This window comes from Dermochelys coriacea, chromosome 10 (genome assembly GCF_009764565.3).
Source record: "Dermochelys coriacea isolate rDerCor1 chromosome 10, rDerCor1.pri.v4, whole genome shotgun sequence".
In the NCBI taxonomy this organism is placed as follows: domain Eukaryota; kingdom Metazoa; phylum Chordata; order Testudines; family Dermochelyidae; genus Dermochelys; species Dermochelys coriacea.
Genome location: NC_050077.1, coordinates 44761379 through 44782356, shown reverse-complemented (window position 1 = coordinate 44782356; position 20978 = coordinate 44761379). Strand labels below are relative to the sequence as shown.

General features: G+C 47.3%; 1 protein-coding gene across 12 annotated transcripts in view; it reads right to left on the bottom strand.

Moving 5' to 3' along the window:
- Positions 1 to 14200, bottom strand: part of CPEB1 (cytoplasmic polyadenylation element binding protein 1) — an 80893-nt gene extending 66693 nt beyond the window's left edge. For 2 of the 12 annotated variants that reach the window (XM_038419171.2, XM_043494440.1), the window contains exon 1: positions 12936 to 13155. Coding sequence is in view for 5 of the 12 variants with exons in the window: in XM_038419174.2 (XP_038275102.1) it covers positions 14039 to 14053 (15 nt within the window). In the remaining 7 variants the exon portion in view is untranslated. Of the gene's footprint in view, positions 1 to 12935; positions 13156 to 14038 lie in introns of those variants that run through there. The other 10 variants (XM_043494442.1, XM_043494443.1, XM_038419169.2 and 7 more) reach the window with 8 other exon arrangements.
- Between the last annotated feature and the right edge of the window lie 6778 nt (positions 14201 to 20978).

Genomic DNA, 20978 nt, shown 5'->3' with positions numbered 1-20978 from the left:
TTTGTCTTGTGTCCAAATAAGTCTGTTTTTAAGGTGCCACTGGACGCCTTTTGTTTTTGTAGATACAGACTAACACTGCTACCCCCCCGATACTTGACATGCATAACCTCCTTTATTCATAACCAGTGGTTGCAGTCTCACTACAATGTGTGAATGGGAAGGCTTGTATGCCAGAAATTCTGCTATCAGCACAAAATCAAGCAAAGACTGAAGAGACAGATGCTGGACTGGTTTTATTTTTAGAAGCCCTGTTAAAGTTCTCTCCTGTAAGTGAGCATAACTGCCATACTGGGCCAGACCAAAGGTCCATCAAGCCCAGTATCCTGTCTGACAGTGGCCAATGCAGGTGCCCCAAAGGGAACGGGCAGGTCATCAAGTGTTCCATGCCTTGTGACCAATCACAGCTTCTGGCAAACAGAGGCTAGGGACATCATTCCTGCCCATCCTGGCTAATAGCCATTGATGGACCCATCATCCATAAATCTAGCTCCCTTTTGAACCCTGTTATAGTATTGGCTTTCACAACACCCTCTAGCAAGGCGTTCCAGAGGTTGACAGTTCACTGCATGAAAAAAAATACTGTGTTTTAAGCCTGCTACTTATTTCATTTGGTGGCCCCTTGTTCTTGTATTAGGAGAAGGAGTAAACACTTCCTTATTTACTTTCTCTGTGCCACTCATGATTTTACAGACTTCTATCATATCCCCACTTAGTTGCCTCTTTTCCCAAGCTGAAAAGTCCCAGTCTTACTACTCTCTCCTCAAATGGAAGCTGTTCTATACCCCTAATAATTTGTTGCCCTTCTGAACCTTTTCCAATTCCAATATATATATACACATGTGCAGCTACCACTGGCTCAGAAGGCAGGGTCCACCTGGCAGGTGTGAACCAGAAAGTCTTTACAACTTTATTCTAAACCCAAATACATAGCCTATGTTCCTCAGTCCATCCACTGGCTCCAGCACCAGTGTTTTTGCACCTGTTTAAACATATTTAGCTTTATCAGTAGAATTCAGTTTTCTTCACTTCCTAGTTCCAAGGGCAGCTAACTTTGAAAACTCTTTCAAGCCTTCATCATGTTTCTTCTGGTTTTTAGATTAGAAATTGAGGTATTCTGTACCCTGAACAACTATGATACCTGAGAACTTGTGGATTTGTCAACTCCTGCTGTATCACCAGGTAGAAGCTAGGCAAATGGAACAGATTTTAGTGATAGTTTTAACTGTTAACACCTATTTAACCCCAGTGCAGCCAACAGCTCCATTGTTCCCAAGGAAAGGTGCTTGACCATGGTTTCTCTCCCAAATTAAAGGCCTTTAATTTGACTCAATCTATGAAGTAGAATAAAACCTACTCCCCTACTTTTATCTCTAGTGATACAGAGACCAGGGAGCTCTGTGGAAGGACAGGAGGAAAGCAGGGAACCCATGTTAATGCTAGTCAGGCTTAACTAATATGGGATGTTCAGAAGCTGCCATCGGAGGAAGCATGCAGAAGGCCATTCTGCAGGGCTCTTTACAGCGTCAGGCCTGGTCTACACCAGGAAATTAAGCTGATATAACTACGTTCCTCAGGGGTGTACAAAATCCACATTCCAAAGCGATGCAGTTAAACTGACCTAATCCCTGGTTTAGACAGGAGAATTCTCCCATCAACCTAGCTACCACCTCCCAGGGAGGTGGAATACCTATACAGACAGGAGAATCCCTGGCATCAGCATTGGTAGTCTCTTCACTGATGCACTACAGCAGCACTGCTGCAGTGTTAAGTGTAGACAACCTCTCAGTAAAGCAGCTTCCATGCTGATTTGAGTGGCAATTCAGAACAGCAAAAAGCAGAACCAACTCAACTTCTAGGCCTTTGTACAAAAGCAGCAAAAAAGAATACTTCCTCCTTAGATGTCACCTTCAGATTCAAGTTCAGCTAGAATGGATTTACAATGATCTGACTTAAGGTAGCTTTACTAAGGGCTTGTCTACGCTTAAAACACTACAGTGGCTCAACTGTACCACTGTAGGGCTTCACAGGTAGCTAGACACTACCCACACTGAGAGGGTTCTCCTGTTGGTGTAGGTAATCCACTTCCTACAGAGGCAGCAGCTGGGTCAATGGAAGAATTCTTCTGTCAACCTTGTAAAGTCTACACCACAGTTAAACCAGTAAAGCTACATCTCAAGGGTGTGGATTTCTCACTCTGAGCTGTCACTCTTCTGATTAAAATTCTAATGTAGACCAGGCCTATATACCAGAGCGATATATGCAGAGTCACAAGAAGTTCTATTTGTTCAAATCCAAAATATGAATATTGCTTCAATCTCCCAGACAAAAGCCTACATTCCTTAAGTCACATGGTCACCTCAAGTGAGAGCTTATCAAAACTTTGGCTCCAGGGAAGCTGCGTCAGTAATCCTTGCCCTGCAGCCCACAAAGCTAGCTGTTTTGCAGGGTACTGCATACAGCTCTACAAGCCTTCCTGTAAAGATACTGTTCATATCTTCCCCCTGGTTGCATCTCCCTTGACTCTTCCCACCTCAAATATTTGAAACATGGCCTTGATTCATTGGCAGAAGAGACTTCCACTCAGTATATTGATACTAGGATGATGGGTAATCCAGAATTGTGATGTAAAGTTGCATGCAAATTAGATATCGCCTTCTAGATCTTGGTAGCATAAAGACCACACATTACTAGCACAAGTGGTTTACTAGTTAGTGAAGACTAGCAAATAAAGAGGTAAGATTCAAATCACTGCAGTGGATGCTGCCAAAAGCTTTGGTACAATACCTTCATCTCTGTTTCCTTGGTCAAGTGATACTGGGCTACTCAGACTAAAGCACCAATGCAGAAGGTCTGGAGAACCAGCTCCAACAAGCAGCATCTGTGCTGATGCAGGATGAAGTGACAGCATGGAGAACTGCTGAAGCATTAGTCTTTGTAGAGAGGGGTCTTTCTGTACTGGGTTGTCTCCAACTGATTGTGCAGAAACAAAATTACTACACAAAAGGGTGACCAGATAGGGTTTAAACAAGCCAGTGCAAGGATGTGTTTAGTTTACCAGAAGCATTAGCAGCCTCACTCAGCCAAGAACATATGTATTTAGACATACGAAGCTCCCTGAAGTGCTTACACACAGCTACTACTGAAAGGAAACAGGATGGGCTAGAGTGACACAGCAGGAGGGAAGCTGGATCACTGGCTCAGTCTTGAGGGAAGGTGAGAGGAAGTATTGTCACTGAACCCAGAGATGAGTAGTGAGGCTTCACAATAGACAATGGAAGCGATGACCCAGAAGATTAGTCTGAGGACATGAACCATGGAGCCAGAGGTGAGGCCCAGCATGAGTTCGTGACCAAAGGGAGTTACAGTCTGCCAGCTGTGAGGCTTCAGAAAGGAAGTGGACACTTGTTGGAACTCACAAGAGACCACTGGATTTTAACTGGCTTTTTCAGCTGAGGCCCAGTGAGACTGAGCTTTCTTCTTGCACTGAGTGGGGTTTCACTTGGGGCTGAAGTATGCTGATACTTTGCAGTAATGCTGCTCATGCTGGACTTCCCTTAACCAAAGCTCTCAGCCCTGGAGCCTGAGCCAACTCCATTTAAGCTTGCTGGAAAAACTATTTTTTTAGAATGTAACATGAAGTTTTCTTGTGGGATTTGAACAATGTAGGGAAGTCAAACAGGGTGATCATCCAGGGTAGTTTAAGCAAAATCAGGTTCTAGATTAGGTCCTTACCTGGTCTAGAATAGTGATGTTTGTTCCTGCTTACCAAGCAAACTGTTAAGCCTTTTCCACAAAAGGAACATTTTGTAGTAGCTTCCCACTGGTGCTAACCTGGGTTCAGTTCCATCACTGGCTGTGATGTCAAGAACCCTAGTGCATATATGTTGGATTCTGAAGTGGGGCTTGAAATGCCAAGGCCTGGCATACACTGCAAGAGCTATGCCAATATAACTAGATAGGTAAGGGTGTGATTTTTTTTTACAAAAGCAAGCCCTGGTGTGGATGCAGGTGCCTTACACTAGTACAGCTCATTTCCCTTTCTAAATGGGAGTAAGGGATATCATATACACACTTATACTGTGTAACTGCATGCACACTAAGGTTTTTGCTGCTTTAATTACACTCCAATGGCCCTAGACCAAATGGTGCCCCAGGTGAGGAGTATTTTTGGCCCCTGCCCCTATCTTTTGCATACATTATTTTTAATTGCATTTGTAGCCCATTTCATAACGGATGTACAATTCGCATGCATGATTTATCCCTATCATAAGACAATAAACTTCCATGCTAGGATCTGTGCATCTGATTTATTTGTGCCACATAAGCAAATAAAATTTTTTTCCTCTAAGCTTTGAGATTTTAATTTTAAGAACAAATGTATCAAGAAATTGAACTGTGCACCAACATTTGGTAGACCAGTATTAGTGTTGCAGTCGGTGACAGCCTTAGAATGTTAACCCTAGTCCTTCAGTTCAAAAGGTTGTTTTGTCTTTGCCCTCGCAAACTGAAGCAGTATCAGAGATGCCACGCCCCTCATATACCCACAACATACTAGGAGGTTCAAGGACAATGAATACACATTTGGAATACCTGAAACAAGTGACTTCACACATTCTATTTTTCCCTTTTGTCACCAAAAATAAAAACAGCACCCCAAGCCCAGCACCATCAAGTCCTGCACTCCAGTCAGTTGCCTGTCACCTGCCCCTAAATCCAGCCTTGACTACACCGACAGTTAAAGCAGCAAAATAAGTTAGTGTAGACAAGCCCTAAGCTGTCTAACTCCACAAAAGACCTGGAGTCTCAATGCTCCTAATGCCAGTGGAGCAGAACTGGTGAGGGAAATCTTGCAATCTAGTGTAGACAGGCCCTTAGAACAGGCTTTGTTCTGACCAGCTGTTTCCAACCAATCTCAGAACCATTGTCAGAATACAGCTTTTGAGATGAAACTTCAGCAAAAGCAACACAATTGCATGAAGTTTTGCTTTAAAAAAAATGGAAAGTTCTGATGTCAAAACATCCCATTTGCTATTTAGAGCAAAGTATTTTGACTTTGTTTTGAAACCACTTGTTTTGAATTTTGTATTGCATTAATAAAAAGTATAATGAAGCTATGGAGTTTATATTTTGCCAGACATTGAAACACCACATTTTGATCAACCCAAAGTGATGTTTCCAGAATTTTCTTCTTGGGATTTTCAAAATTTTTAGGTTTGATCCTAATTAGACCACCACAAAACATCAAGCTCTAACTGGGACCATACTGGTTTCAGATGCAGAGTGCCAGGGAGCAGACACCCCCAGGTGCAGCAAGTTTCAGTGCCTTAAAGCTCCAGTGTAGACAGTGCACCAGCACTGGTAGCTACATCCCTTGTGGAGGTGGGTTTTTTCTCTCCAGAGCATTGAGAGAGCTCTCCCCCAGTGGTAGTGCTTTAACATTGCCAGTGTAGACTAGCCCTTAGTTGTTCAGAGGACTCTTCTTACCTCAGGCTATGTCTACACTACTGCTGTAAGTCAACCTATGCTACACAACTCCAGCTATGTGAATAATGTAGCTGGAGTCGACATACCTTAGGTCGAGTTACTGTGGGGTCTACAGGAGAAAAATCTCTCACTGACTTCTTACTCTTATCAAGGGTAGAGCACAGGGATCAACTGGAGAGCGATCTGCAGTTGATTTGGTGGTCTTTACTAGGCCTGCTAAATTGACTGCCAGTGGATCGATCTCAGAGCACCGATTCCTGCAGTAGTGTAGACCTGCCCTCAGCATCAGCTAGATAATCAAGAGACCTAGACACTAGTGTTCATGTAGAAAGACTTTCCTCCATCAAACAGTTTTTCTAGCCTTGTCATTCAGTTCACAATTGGTAGGTAAAGGAGTAGTTTACAATTTTGAAGGTGTGAAGGGGTAAAGCTATACAGCCCTTAATGCTGCCATGTTTTTCCAGGGAACCAATTCAAGTTCAACCAAACCCCCAATGAGGTTATGGAAGAAAGTGTTTCCAATCTGACTGCCAGCTGCCTTGTTAGAGTCAAACACCTCACTTCCCCTGGGATACTGACTGTGTGGAAAGTTACAAGTCTGGAACACAACTTGAGCCCTGACTAACTGAGAAGAGTGCTTGGGGCCTGTCTTCTGTTGCTATGCTGTTTCCACGCAGACACTGCCCAATGATAGACGACAGACATACAAAACTTTAGTTAGGCCTCCTTAAATTCCTACCACCAAACATAAGGTGTTTAAATGGAGCCTCACATACTATCACAGTAAGGACACAAGCACTACATTCCTGGAAACAGTGCATCATAATCCAATTCCTGCAGGGTCCAGCACTGTAGCATTGAAGTTCCCATTAATTCTCACTGGAAACCAAGTGTTGGTGTTGAGACCCATTTAATGGAATACAATCAGATTGAGAACCACACACCTGCTCAGATGTGAGAGCAGACCTGAACCTTAAGATTTTAGTGAAGATTTTATGGATGCCAGCTTTGCATACTGTCCCACCCCTCCAAAACCAGCTGCCGCCATTTTGGTGTTAACACAAACTACATTGGGTAATGCCTCTCCTAGCAACCCAGGCTCAGTGTTCACAAGCAAACACCACATCTATACAAATTGTGGAATGATGTGCACAGCACATTCCTGATAGCATCAATATTGTCATGCTAGTGCACAGACAGAAGCAAGAGCCATGCTGGCTTCAGCTGCTCTGGTTTCAAACAAGTTAATTCTTGCCAAATGCAGGGAGCAGAGTACACAATAAAGCAACTGGCCCTGCAAAAAGCAATTAATACTAGCCCTGTTAACCTAGTTACAGTCGGTAAGCAGCAGTCTGACCCAGTTCTCACTCTCCCTGCACTCAGGAATTGTGAGGTTTACACAGCTCCAGTAACATGTCTAAGTAGTCACCTAAGCACTGTGCATCATAGGCCAGGTCTACACTACAGACCTATATCTGTATAACTACATGCTCAGGGAGGCGAGCATAGAAAATCCACATCTCAGCCATGTAGTTCTGCTGACCTAATCCCTGGGGTAGCCAGTGCTATGTTGACAGGAGAGCTTCTCCTATCACCTCTGCAGGAGATGGATTAGCACCAGCATAGGATTGTCTTCACTTAAGTAGTGCAACTGTGCCCAGGCAGCATTTTAAGTGCAGACTTGCACATGTCTTCCTGTTTCCCCATTTCCTCACTACCTCTTTCTTCATAGGGGACAGGACAGGGCAACCTATCCTTGTCCATCTGGCTAACATTTCCCCTTTCACCCTCACCATCTTGGCCTACCTCAGGATATCATATAGTTTGTGATGACCAATTAGGTGGCCCAGAGGGTTGTGTGAGAATTTGTAGTACAGCATATGCTGTTTGTGCTGTCCTACAGCTTCAGACAAAGTCAACTGTCAGGGACCTGGTTAGAACACAAGAACCTGTACAAATCACAAGCCCAGTGATTGTTCCAGTCAACTGAAACAAATTTCAATTATAGTGTTCCCAAACATGAAGTCCAAAACCTTCACACTGTGGAAACATGGTAAGGCATGCTTTAGTCCCATTTTGCAGACTAATGGTGCCAACTACTGTGCCACAATTTAGATCACCACCACCTCCTTGTGTGAGATTCTGTAGTGTAGACAGGACCCAAGCAAGACCATTTGCCTTAACTATCTTTAAGATGGGGTGTCAGCACGCATGGGCCAGAGCCTGCCCAGCTGATTTCTCTGGGTGCCCTGTGTGACATACAAACTGGGGTGTAATGACAGTGCAATGTCATGCCAAGATTAGCTACTGCACTGTATTTTAGCAGATTGAACAGAGAGGGGTGAGGCAGAAGCCCAGGAATTGCTGCAAGAAAGGCAATACAGAACAGGGGAAGTGAGCACACAGGAGGGTGGAGAAGGAAGAGATAGGACAGAAACTGGCTGAAGAGCAGGATGGTAGGGGTGACTGTCCCACCAATTAAGTGGGATAGCAGAATATTAAATAGTAACAAAGGCCAGACTCCACCTTTGATCCTTATGAACCCTTCCCATGGATGTTAGTAGGGGCTTTGTTGTGGGTGGAGGGGATTTGGACTCCTACATTCATACCCAAGCCAAACCATAACTAAGCTGAATTTGCTCCATTTGACATCCCTGTCTTAAATAGCTCTAAGAGTGCTCAATACCATTTCCCAGGCCAGCAGAGGCAATGCAGAAGAGTATTATATCAAAGTGAGGATATACTGTATTGCATAGTTTAATCTTGTCTATACTAGCCAGGAAGCCATGTTAAACAGTTCCTGCTAGCAAGATACTGAACCATTCTGGCCATTACTGATTTACTGAGATTAGAGTGCCTATCCACAGCAGCTCTGGAAGACCACCTCTGTAGGCCAGCCTGACACCAGACTCAACCCAGCCTCACAGCTAGTTAGGCACAACAGATCTGAATGTTTGTTTGGTGGAAATTTATAATACTCTGCATTTAACATCTCAGGATTGAGACCCAGGATTCCCTTGATACATGCATCCAAGATACCCAATAAGAACTTTAGATTACAGGTCCCTCTGAAAGGAAATGCAAGGAGTTGCAACAACACTTAAGAACCAAATGCAGGAAAACTGGATTAGTAAAGTAACTAGTGATGGGGAGCAGAACAGATTAGGAAAAGGAAACAAAAATTCCAATGGTACCAATTTCAAGTGCATCTACAGCAGTATAAACAAGTCATTGGCTGTATGAAATTTTAGTTTGTACTGACTTTGCTAGTTCTTTTCATGTAGTCAGTTATAAAACCATGCAAATACGAGTTGATGTATCCCCTGGAAGGCCTTTGCATACCCCTGGTTCAGAATGATTGGCTCCACAACAGCCTAGATGCTTACTATTGCAGTAAAATTACCTGAAATACAGCAGGTAGGTCGATGGAAGACCCCGATCAGCCCAGCAGTGTCTACACCAGGTCACCTTAACTACATCTCAGGGTGAGTTTCACACTCCTGAGCAACACCACTATATTGGCCTAATTTGGGAGAGTAGCCTAGCCCTCAGCTATGGCAGTAAAGAGGAGGCTGTTCTAAGAGCTGCTGCCCTACAGCTTCAGATAAAGTCAACTGTCAGGGACCTGGTTACAGAACACAGGAACCCTTACAAATCACAAGCCCAGTGATTGTTCCAATTGACTGTTGGGGCTTATGTGAAGCTGGGGCTTATGGAGCCCCCTTATGGCTTTTGGCCCTGATTACACTACAGACAGCAGTAGGACAGCTACAGTACAGCGCACCATAGAGCTGACACTTCCTACAGCAATGGAAGATGTTTTTGTTACTGTGGGCTTGTTTATGCTTGAAACACTACAACTATGCTAGTGTAAACCCCATCTATGCAGAGGGTTGATTCTATTGGCATAGGACAGGTAAGAGGTACCCCAAGAGGTGGTAGCTAGGTCAACAGAAGAGTTCTTTTGTTGACCTAGAGCAGTCTATGCCAGGGTTAGGTCAGCTTAATTGACCAGGCTTGTTGGTAATCCTGCAGCAGTAGCTAGGTCTTCAGAATAATTCTTCTATTGACCTAGCTGTGTCTACACCAGGGGTTAGGTTGGCATAGCTCCAGTGCCATTCACACCTCTGAAGGCCATGCTATGACAATTTTTAAACACAAGACCAGGCCTTAGTCTGGGAGTCTCCTGTTGCTGCAGCAAGCATCTGACCCCACCCTTCTCAGCCAAAACCCCATTAGATAGTCTGACCCTGGACTACCTAATTCAATAGTGTTCTTTTGGGGAGAGAAGATAAATAGTCATGGCTATTGTTAAACACTACATTATGGCATTACAGCCACTTTTGACATAATTCCCCAATATCATTTAATGCTTTAAGTTATCCACTTTCTTATCTAAGAACAAATAAGCTGTGCTATAATTAGAGCACTATATTGCATCACCAGAGCCACTCAGCTAGGCAGGCAGTCATCAGGTAGCTAAAAAGTGGCTTGACAAGTTACTGTGGCATACGTCCTAGTGTTGGGGGATCACTGCCAACTGTGGCTCATGTGGACAATCATTCAGCAAAGTTTAGTAGCTCCTACAAGTAAGGGAGCCATGGTATGATTCAGGTTGGAGCAGTACGTGGCAGTACAGTGCACTGGCACATCTCTGAAGCTATCTTGTTCTTCAGCTTTTGTTAAGCATATCTAGATGTTTTGGTTGTGAACAAAGCATCAAAAAGTGATCTGAGTACAACAGATGGAGACATTAACAGAATTCAGGCAGCCTGGAACAATAGCTGAGAGGTCTGAACAGCCCCATTCATCAGTGAGGTGTTAACCCACATGCTAAATGAGAACTTAAATCTCAACATTGTTAGCTATGTCATGCCTCCTAAGTATTGTGGGGATCAGATTTGCACAATTTATCGTGAGCAACACCTAACTGAGGCCACAAGAAGGAAGCATTTCTGTACCACTTAGGGCTTGTCTACACTTACATTTTATAGTGCTCTAACTTGCTGGCTCAGGGGTGTGAAGAATCAACCATTACCCCCTCCCCCCAAGCACAACAAGTCTGAGTGCTTTAAAGCACTAGTGTAGACAGGCTCTGAGCACTGGAAGTTGTGGTCCCAGCGCTTGAAGCTAATCCCCTCACGGAGGTGGATTACCAGGAGCGCTGGGAGACCTCCCAGCGCACGACCACACTCGCAGCACTTTTAAGTTTCCAGTGTAGCCATGCCCTTATTCTCTCCCTTACCCCACTCCTAGTTAAGCAACCAAGCAGAACTCAGAGCACACAACTGCATTTGGATCATATGCACAAACTCACTCACAGACAAGAATTTGGAAGATCACCTTCCATCTCCCTCAACATTAAACAGCTGGTGTGGGTACAGGTAATGGAGTGGAGAGCAGGGTGACCAGATGTCCTATTTTTAAAGAGGCCGTACTTTTTTTTAGGGATTTTCTTATATAGGGACCTATTACCCCCACCCCACCCACAGTTGCTATCATGGTCATGGCCCAACCACTTTTTGGACAGAACAAACGTGAGTGACACCTGACCCCATGCACCAGGTTGCAATGCCACTACTGAGCTGTAGCTCACGAAAGCTTATGCTCTAATAAATTTGTTAGTCTCTAAAGTGCCACAAGTACTCCTTTTCTTTTTACAGTCTGAGTGAGTTCTCAACCAGGGGCCCAGGGCCCCCTGTGGGGCTGTGAGTAGGCTTCAGAAAATAACCCAGAGAGCAGGACAGGCATTAGACTCCCTGAGGCCCAGGGTAGAAAGATGAAGCCCAAGCCTCACTGCTCAGGGCTAAAACCAAAGCTCAAGCAACTTTGCTTTTCAGGGCCCTGGGCAATTGCCCTACTTGTGACCCTCCCCCACAACCAGCTCTGGCTTTTAATCTACTGGACATGCAGGAAAACAGTTGTGGCACAAGTGGGCCATGGAGTTCTTATAGCACATGGGGAAGGCCTCAGAAAGAAAGGCTCAGAACCCCGGTGTAGGGGTTCATGGATCAAGGGGGTCAGGCTGCTGAATAGTAAACTGGAGGGACAGATTTGCCCCCACCTGTAAGTGGGGCTCCACAGCCCCTCAATGTGGGAAAAGGTTGCACAACTGTCTTTCATTTAAAGCACAGGTACTTTAAACAAACCTGTTTAAACAACTCCTTGCCCATCTCCAGGGGCAAGGATATGGTTCTTTAACCCAAGCTCTAAATTCAGAAGAGCAGAGAATAATTTTCATTATGATATGTGAAGGATCAAGGACCTGTATCCTCCATGTACTTCTCCAAATCTCAGTCTCAATACACACCTTTTAGCCAGGGATCATTACAGGAAAGCAAATCCTGAGAGGTCTGCTTGCACATTTCCCTGGTGACATCCTAGCCATATGTGCCCTAATAGGCAGCAGTAACTATGGCAGACAGCAGACTGAAACTAGCCGGTGTTATCTGACAACTTCTTATGGTGTGTAGACCTTTCTTCCTAAGGGATTTAGGTGTTTTCTTCACAAGCCCCTAATGTTTGGACTGAGCTGTACCTTTGTAGAGAGGTTCTCTACAATCAGAGTCTCTAAAGATTAGCTAGGGAAAAAAAAACAGGCAGCAAAGCACCAAGCACTAGTCTCCTTGCTCACAATAGGACAACATGAGGGAAACGAGTAGGGCTTCAGCCCAAGCCTGAAGGGAGGCTGGCAGAAATCATCATAGCAAACTACAGTCCACTACAGAAGAGCTCTGAATCCAAGTGCTTATGCCAATTTCTTACCATAGATAGGTTTCAGAGTAGCAGCCGTGTTAGTCTGTATTCTCAAAAAGAACAGGAGGACTTGTGGCACCTTAGAGACTAACATTTATTTGAGCGTAAGCGTTCGTGAGCTCATGAAAGCTTGTACTCAAATAAATGTTAGTCTAAGGTGCCACAAGTCCTCCTGTTCTTTTTACCAGAAATAGTTAATTCAAACTTTGATTTTCCAACCACCTCTCCTGTCAGTCTCAGAGCGCGGCGCTCACTTCCCCGGCTCCTTCCCCTTCCCCCGAGCAGCAGCAGGTGCGGCAGCACGGAACCGCGGCTCACGCCGGACCGGCCTCCCCCGCCCCACGCTGACAGCTGCTCTCACCCGAGAAGCTGGAGAAAGTGCGAGCCCAGGGCCTCTGCGCCAGGCCGAGCGGCGCCCGGCAGGGGTGAATGACCCGCAGCCAGCGCTGCCGGCTCGGCCCTTCCCAGCCGCGGGTGGGGGAGCCCCAGCGAGAGCCCCGCCGGCAGCCCGCACTCACACCCGGCTCGCCCTGCCCCCTCTCCGCCCCGCCGGCAGATCCGCAGGGGCGGCTGGAGTCTTCCCCAAGGCGGGGACCCCAGCCCTCCTCTCGGCAGCGCCGGGGCGCCCTGGGGGAACAGCGATGACCAAGCATCCTCCGGCGGGGGGTCGCCCCGCGGCCCCGGCCGGCCCTCACCTGGCGTGCTCGCCCTCTTGCCGCTGCCAACAGGTGCCGTTGCCCCGGCCGGGCCGGGCGTGGCCGCGCCGGGGCGCTGCGCGGTGCTGCCGGGCCGGGAGGCGGCTCCGCCGAGGCCGCTGCTCCGGGCTCCTCCGCGAACGTGTGAAACCACGTGAGGGGGCGGCCCGCCTGGCGCTGCGGGGACCGGCCCTTAAAGGGGCCGAGAGCGGAGCGCCCCGCCAGGCCCCCGCCCCACAGCTGCCGGGACCTGCGCCGTCCAGCTCCCCCGCCGGCGCCGGGACACCCGAGCCAGCAGCCGCCACCCCACCCCGCAGCCGCCAGCCCTCGCGCCCGGGCACCTGCGCGAACTCCCCCGCTGCAGCGAGCCGGGCGGGGCGGGGCGGGGCGGGGCAGGGCAGGCGGCTCCCCTCCCAGACACGCAGCCGGGTGCCACAGCCCGTGCAGGGGGGCCGAGGTCGCGCAGCCCAAGCCAGCGGCACCGCGGAGAGGGGAGCCCGGGGTACTGGACGCTGCGCAGCGAGGGTGGAAGCCCACACGCACTCCGCCGCCCCAGCAGCAGAGCTCGCAGGCGGAGCTAGAGGGCGGCTCTGAGCGCCGCGGCGAGCCGCTGACGCCGGCACCTGCTGGCCACGGCACCCCCGCCCCCTCCTCCTCCAGGCCGGCCGCGGACGGCCAAAGGCTCAGAAACTTCCGCGGAGTGACGGCGGCCAAACTGGCGCGGTCAGAGCCCAGCCCGGCGGCTCTGGCTGCGCCTCGGGTGCCCTGGACCCTCCCCGCGGGCCGCAGCGCCCGAGACCTGCCCCTGTCGGCCGGCCCGCTCCCCGCGCCAGGCTCGAGCCACCCCCCGCGAGCCTGGGGGGCTGCGCAGGGCTCAGACACAGCGCGGGGAGGGGGGCGCTCCGCTCCCGCGCCCCAGCAGCCGCTCCCACCCTTCTAGCTACCACCAACACTTCGTCACGAGGAGGCTCGCGCGCCCCGCCCCGCCCCCTCCCGCGAAAGTCGACACGCGGTTCCGCGCCGGCCAGCACGTGCCGCCCCGCCCCCGGGGCTCGGTGGAGGGGAGGGGTGCGGCGCGGCGCGGCGCGGCGCGGCGAGCTCACCAGAGGGAAGGCCATGGCGCTGGGCGGGCGGGGTCGCTGCGGGGCGGGTAGAGCTGGCTGGTCTCTCGCACCAGCAGCAACGGGCGTTGCTTGGCCCCGGAGGGTTTTATAGCCGCCCGCGCAGGCGGCGCCCGCTTCCCGGGGCCCAGGGGGCGTCGCCAAAGGGCGGGGCCGGCCGGCCCGCCCACACCCGTCGCGCCCGCCGCGGGGCCCCGGCCCCGGGGAGTTTGCAGACGCTCCCTAAGGGCAGTTAAAGGGAGCGCCGCGCGTTCTCGGGGCTGGCTTGGCTGCTGCGCCGCGGTGGAGCCAAGATTCCTGGGTTCTGCCCTGGCGCCGAGAAAGCAGCGGGATCTAGTGGTTAGAGCGGGGGCCCGGACTCCTGGGTTCTGTCCCAGGTCAGGGAGGGGAGTTTTAGCTATTGGTTAGAACAAGGGACCGGGGATTCAGGACTCCTGGGTTCTGTGCCAGCTCCGGAGGGGCTGGGAGCCAGGACTTCTATAATCCATTCCCTCTCACCCCTCACTGTGCTTTGCTCTTCACTCCATGGCCTGGGTTAGGTGTGCAGTCAGATGGCAAGGCTGAATAAGGCACTGGGTACTCATGAAGTACCAGGATTGCTAGAAATTTGCATGTATGGCTTAGAAATCCAAGCACAGCATCACAAGGCCATTTTGGTAAAATGCAGCCAAGTTGCAATGACCCTCTCTCATCTTTAACATGACAGTGCAGCCTGCAGAGGCGCCAGGTGCCAGCGGGCAATCCCCCCAAACCAATGGGCAGGTAGGAGAATTCTGCATGGATCCATAGTAGGATTCAGCCCTCAGTGACTATGGGCTTTTCTTCACATACAGTGCTACAGCGGTGCAACTGCACCAGTGCTGCTGTGCTACTGTAGCACTTTAGTGCAGATGATACTATGGAGATGGGAGAGTTTCTCCGATCAGCATAGTTAATCCACCTCCCTGGGAGGCGGTAGCTCTCCCATTGACATAGCACTGTCTACACGAGGGGTTAGGTCAGTACAACTATGTCAGTCAGGGGTGTGGATTTTTCACACGCCCAAGCAATGTAGTTGTACTGATATGGGTGTGTAGTGTAGACTGACCTCTAAAATATGTTTTTAAGTTTAAGGAAAATGACCAGTTAAGTGTTCAAAGTCCAACCTGGGCACTTCTAGCAAGCATTGACATCAATCCCCTAATCCTCTAAAGTCTTAAGCACAAAAGTAACCCATTGTGGGTAGTCGTGCATCAAATTACGCTGAGAGTCTGGATCTCAGCTGGAACAGACTTCACTGGAGCTAATGCCAATTCACACCAGCTGAGAGTCTGGCACCATGTGAACAAATCTGCAGGATTGGGGCCCAGGTTATAATACTGTGCTCTATTGTGTCTGTGCATTGACTGTGTTAGTTAACTGACTATTCTTGTCTGGTTTGTTGAAAATATTTTTTATTTGGTTTTGATTGTTTTGGCCTTTCTGGAGATGCCTAATATAACCTACTATTTAACTGTAAATTCAATGGCTGTTTTTAGCCCTTTTCTTTAAAATTTCTTATCACTGCTAACACTGGTGGTAGTAACATCAAGAACAGTATAGACAGGCATTTTAAGTACCAGGCTATTCAACTGGGCTAGGAGCATATCTGCATAATATGCTGCTTAAAAAGCCATTGGTACCCTAGCATTCCTAGTTTTGCTACAACCACTAGCAAATTTTAGGAAAAAATTCTTCGTATGAACAAGACCTGTCTGAAATGAGAATGGTATAGGCAGGGGTCAGACTGAGGAGAAAAACAGATGCTTTACCAAGCTCTGCCCATAAAATAAACTCTGCTCACATGAGATGCTGCTCATTGTAGTTTGTACAGATGTTCAAATTACAATTATGCCTGCAGGTTGTCTGGTCTCCATGAACTCAGCTCTTCCTCACTCAGATCCAAGAACACCATCTTGAGCTCGGTGAGGCAGGTATACCCCAACCCACTGGGCTTCTTGACCTTGGTTTCCCCATAGGCGAGGGGGGCTGAGCTGTCATTCATAGGAGGTTGTGCAGATCTTCATACTATCATCCTGTGTCTCCTTTCTGCCATGCCTTAATGAGTGGTGAAATAGTCCACAATGTTGACATTCAACATATATCACGGGGTGAATGAGTTAGCCACCAGTGAAATGAAAGAGGCAGTTCACAGCTCTCAGAATTATTTCTTAGAGACTAACAAATTTATTAGAGCATAAGCTTTCGTGAGCTACAGCTCACTTCATCGGATGCATTTGGTGGAAAAAACAGAGGGAAGATTGATATACACAATCAGCTAATGAAACAGCTAATACAGAACTTGATTAATAAAGAATTAAGAGGATAATATGATTAATGCCAATCAACATGGATTTATGGAAATAGACCCCTTCAACTTAACTCAATTTTTTCCCATAGATTACAAATTTGGTTGATAAAGGTATAGTATTGCTATAATAGACTTCTTTAAGACATTTGTCTTTGTACTGCATGACATTTTGATGACAAAACTAGAACAATACAAAATTGACATGGCAGATATAAATGGATTAAAAGCTGGCTAACTGCCAGGTCTCAACATGTAATTGTAAACGGAGTCATCACTGAGTGAGTGTGTTTGTAGTGGGGATCCGCAGGATCAGTTCTTGGCCCTATGCTATTTAACATTTTTGTCAATAACCTGGAAGAAAACATAAAATCATCCCTGATAAAATTTGCTGTCCAGGAGTGGTAGATAATGAAGAGGGCAGAGAGATCTGGATCACTAGGTAAGGCAAGCAAACAATATGCATTTAATACAGACAAATGTAAGTCATACATCTAGGAACAAAGAATGTTGGCCATACTTACAAGATGGGGGACTCTATCCTGGGAAGGAGTGACTGAAAAAGATTTTGAGGTCATTGTAGACAACCAACTGAACATGAGCTCCCAGTACGACACTGCAGCCAAAAGGGCTAATGTAATCCTTGGTGCATAAACGGGAATCTTGAGTAGGAGTGGATAAGTTATTTTACTTCTGTATTTGGCACTGATGTGGCTGCTGGAATAAGGTGTCCAGTTCTGATGTCCACAATTCAAGAAGGATGTGGAATAATTGGAGAGGGTTCAGAGAAGAGCCAGGAGAATGATAAAAGGATTAGAAAATGTGCTTTTTAGTGATAACTCAAGGAGCTCAATCTATTTAGCATAACAAAGAGAAGGTTAAGGGGTGACTTGATCACAATCTATAATTAAAATTCAATGTTGATAAATGCAAAGTAACGCACATTGGAAAACATAATCCCAACTATACATATAAAATGATGGGGTCTAAATTAGCTGTTACCACTCAAGAAAGAGATCTTGGAGTCATTGTGAATAGTTCTCTGAAACCATCCACTCAATGTGCAGTGGCAGCCAAAAAAGCAAACAGAATGTTGGGAATCATTAAGAAATGGATAGATAATAAGACAGAAAATATCATGTTGCCTCTATATAAATCCATAGTACTCCCACATCTTGAATACTGCATGCAGATGTGGTCGCCCCATCTCAAAAAAGATATATTGGAATTGGAAAAGGTTCAGAAAAGGGCAACAAAAATGATTAGTGGTATGGAACGGCTTCTGTATGAGGAGAGATTAATAAGACTGGGACTCTTCAGCTTGGAAAGGAGATGATTAAGGGGTCTATAAAATGATAAGATGATATAGAGGTCTATAAAATCATGACTGGCGTGGAGAAAGTAAATAAGGACGTGTTATTTACTCCCCCTCATAACACAAGAACTAGGGGTCACGAAATGAAATAGGCAACAGGTTTAAAACAAACAAAGGGAAGGATTTCTTCACACAGCGCACAGTCTGTCTATGGAACTCCTTGCCAGAGGATGTTGTGAAGGCCAAGACTATAACAGGGTTCAAAAAAGAACTAGATAAATCCATGGAGGATAGGTTCATCAATGGCTATTAGCCAGGATGGACAGGGTGGTGTTCCTAGCCTCTGTTTGCCAGAAGCTGGGAATGGGTAACGGGATGGATCACTTAATGATTACCTGTTCTGTTCATTCCCTCTGGGGCACCTGGCATTGGCCACTATTGGAAGACAGGATACTGGGTTAGATGGACCTTTGGTCTGACCCAGTATGGCTGTTCTTATGTTCTTATAAGTACCTAGGTGGGAAACAACTATTTGTTAATAGGTTCTTTAATCTAGCAGACAAAGGTATAACAAAATCCAATGGCCGGAAGTTGGAGCTGGACAAATTTAGTCTGGAAACAAGCCTAATGTCTAAATGTTTATCAGTGAGGGTAATTAGTCATTGGAACAACTTACCAAAGGTTGTGGTGCATTCTCCATCACTGGCAATTTGTAAAACAGGACTGTGTGTTTGTCTAAAAGATCTGCTCTAATTCAAACAGGAATTATTTCAGGGCAGGTATCTGGCCTGTGTTATGCAGGAGATCAGACTAGAAGATCACAGGTTTCAGAGTAGCAGCCATGTTAGTCTGTATCCGCAAAAAGAGAAGGAGTACTTGTGGCACCTTAGAGACTAACAAATTTATTTGAGCCTAAGCTTTCGTTAGCTACAGCTCACTTCATCAGATGCATCGGATGTAGCTCACAAAAGCTTAGCCTCAAATAAATATGTTAGTCTCTAAGGTGTCACAAGTACTCCTTTTCTTTTTTAGAAGATCACAGTGTTCCCTTCTGGCCTTGGAATCTACAAATCTGAGCCCTCTACATTACCAAGTAGGGTTTCTAGGCTGCAGCTCTCTTAGGGGGCTCTGATGAAGCAAAGCTCCAAAGAGACTTAACTTGATCCTTTGTCATTGACTTCAATGGGAGCAGGAAAGGGCCCCAAGTGGAAAGATGCACTTGGTCTCAAAGCAGCACTGGAGAGAATTCCCCAATCTCTTAAAACCAAGGGCTGTTTATTTTCCCTGTTTCCAATAACTCCTTTTGTGCTTTTGCTAATGTTCCAAGGCAGTTGTGTGAAGAAGGGAGCAGCCCATCTCCATAGCCTGCTTGATCCTGCAGCTGCAAGAACTGGAAATGCCAGTAGCCTAGTTTCATGGCCGCAAACTGTGATGTCCTGAATACAGGGCCTGTGGTTTCACAAAGTAGTGGTGCAGAAGGAGAAGCTGAGTTGGGGAGAGAGGGGCTGGCTCTTTTACTAGCACAGAGGCTACTGGGGAAAACCAGGAACTCAGCAGCTGTATGTCTGAATGGTTTCTATTATCAAGGTTGTCCAGATGTGAAAGTCCCTCTAAGTTGCGAAGAGTTTTCCGCTCTGCCTCAGGAAACTCATCATAGGAACACCTGGAAGGAGCACAGCATTCATTGGCATTAGCGAAAGAGCATCATTTTGGGGGCAGAGCCTGTCTGCTGCCATGTCAACAGCTGCCAGGAGGAGAGAGAGGAGAATTCTCACCACAGTTCATGCTAACGAGTTCATGGTCCAACCCCCTGAAGTCACTGGGGAGAAGAGTCTCCCCAGAGCTTACTCCAGAGCAATACCAAAGAGCCACTCATGAAATGCAGTGCAACGTAAGAAGTGATGGCATCAAAACACAGATTAGAAATGTTGCCCTGTAATCCCGCATTCTCAGTGTTCTGTTTGTACGTGCCACTTGGTGCTGAAATCTACTGAAATCTTATAAACTCAGTGACATCAAACGAGGTCAGTGCTTGGGGGGAACACTTTAGTAGCTGCAGGAAGGTGCTGCTGTTTTAGGAGGGAGCACACTATTTATTTTATTTTATTTGGGGGGGCAGGGAGGAATGCCCCCAGCCTGGTGTCAGGGGGCATTGAGTGAGCTATAAAAACTGAGGTCCCGACTATTTGAGCTCATTACATTGCATCCAGCCCTTTCAAAAAGAGTCTGGGTGCTGTGGACAAATTTGAGTTTGCTACTTCCATCCCCTGGTGCCTGGGGGAGATAGTGTTCTCCTCTGCTTCCTGCCCATGGCATTGCTGAGCAACAATAAGCAGGTCTGTACTTCAGGCAGCGCGTCACCTGCGGACAAAGAGATCCTTGGCTAGTTTACCTGTTTGTGAAGACCTTTCAGTTGAACAGTGTTGTATGAATGTAAGATTCTAATATTATCATGTCCACACATACATTCTTAAACTTATATGCAGATTTTTATGCTGGGCATTTAATAATAATAATACTACTGCTTGCCCAACTATAGCACCTTCTGTCTGAAGATCCCAAAGCACTATTGAGCTACACTTCATATATCCTCCCCGTGTGAGATATTGTCATCCTCATTGTATGTATGGGGAAACTGAGGCGTAGAGAGAGAAAAGGACTTGTCCAAGGCCACAAAGAGACTAACTGACGGAACTGGAGACAGAACTCAGTCTCCTGAATCCAAAGCCTGTGATTTAGTCACAAGACCATCCTGGCTCTGTTTTATAAATTCCTGTTAGGGTGGATAGGAAACAACTAACCTGGGCATGGGGGGCATGTGCCAAGGCTGAGATTCGTTGCCCTGCTGTAATGTCCATCTGTTCGTAGCCCTCATAGATCCTTTGCCACTGGGCCTCTCATGTTCTGAGACCATAGCACTGACTGAGCACCATGGAGCCAGCTGCCCCTCATGTGTGGCTCACTCCCTCTCCAGCACAGTTCCTCCCCTCCCTCACCCCATGAGCTCACTCCCACCTTCCCAGCCCTCACGTAGCTGTTTGAAGATATTCCCAAGTAGGGGACCTGGTTCCCTGTCCTCACCCTCCTTCTTAGCAGCTACCCGCTCTTTAACAGCGCTCTGGGCTCCATGTCAGGTACGCCCCACGTCCCAGCCCTTGCTGCAGCTACCTGTCACCTGCCAGTTGCTTCCGGGCAGGCCCTAGCAGCAGGGGACGGCAGCTGTTGGGAATCAAGGAAGTTCTGGCTGGGTTGTGGTAAGGTGATGGTGCCCTTCTGTGGGA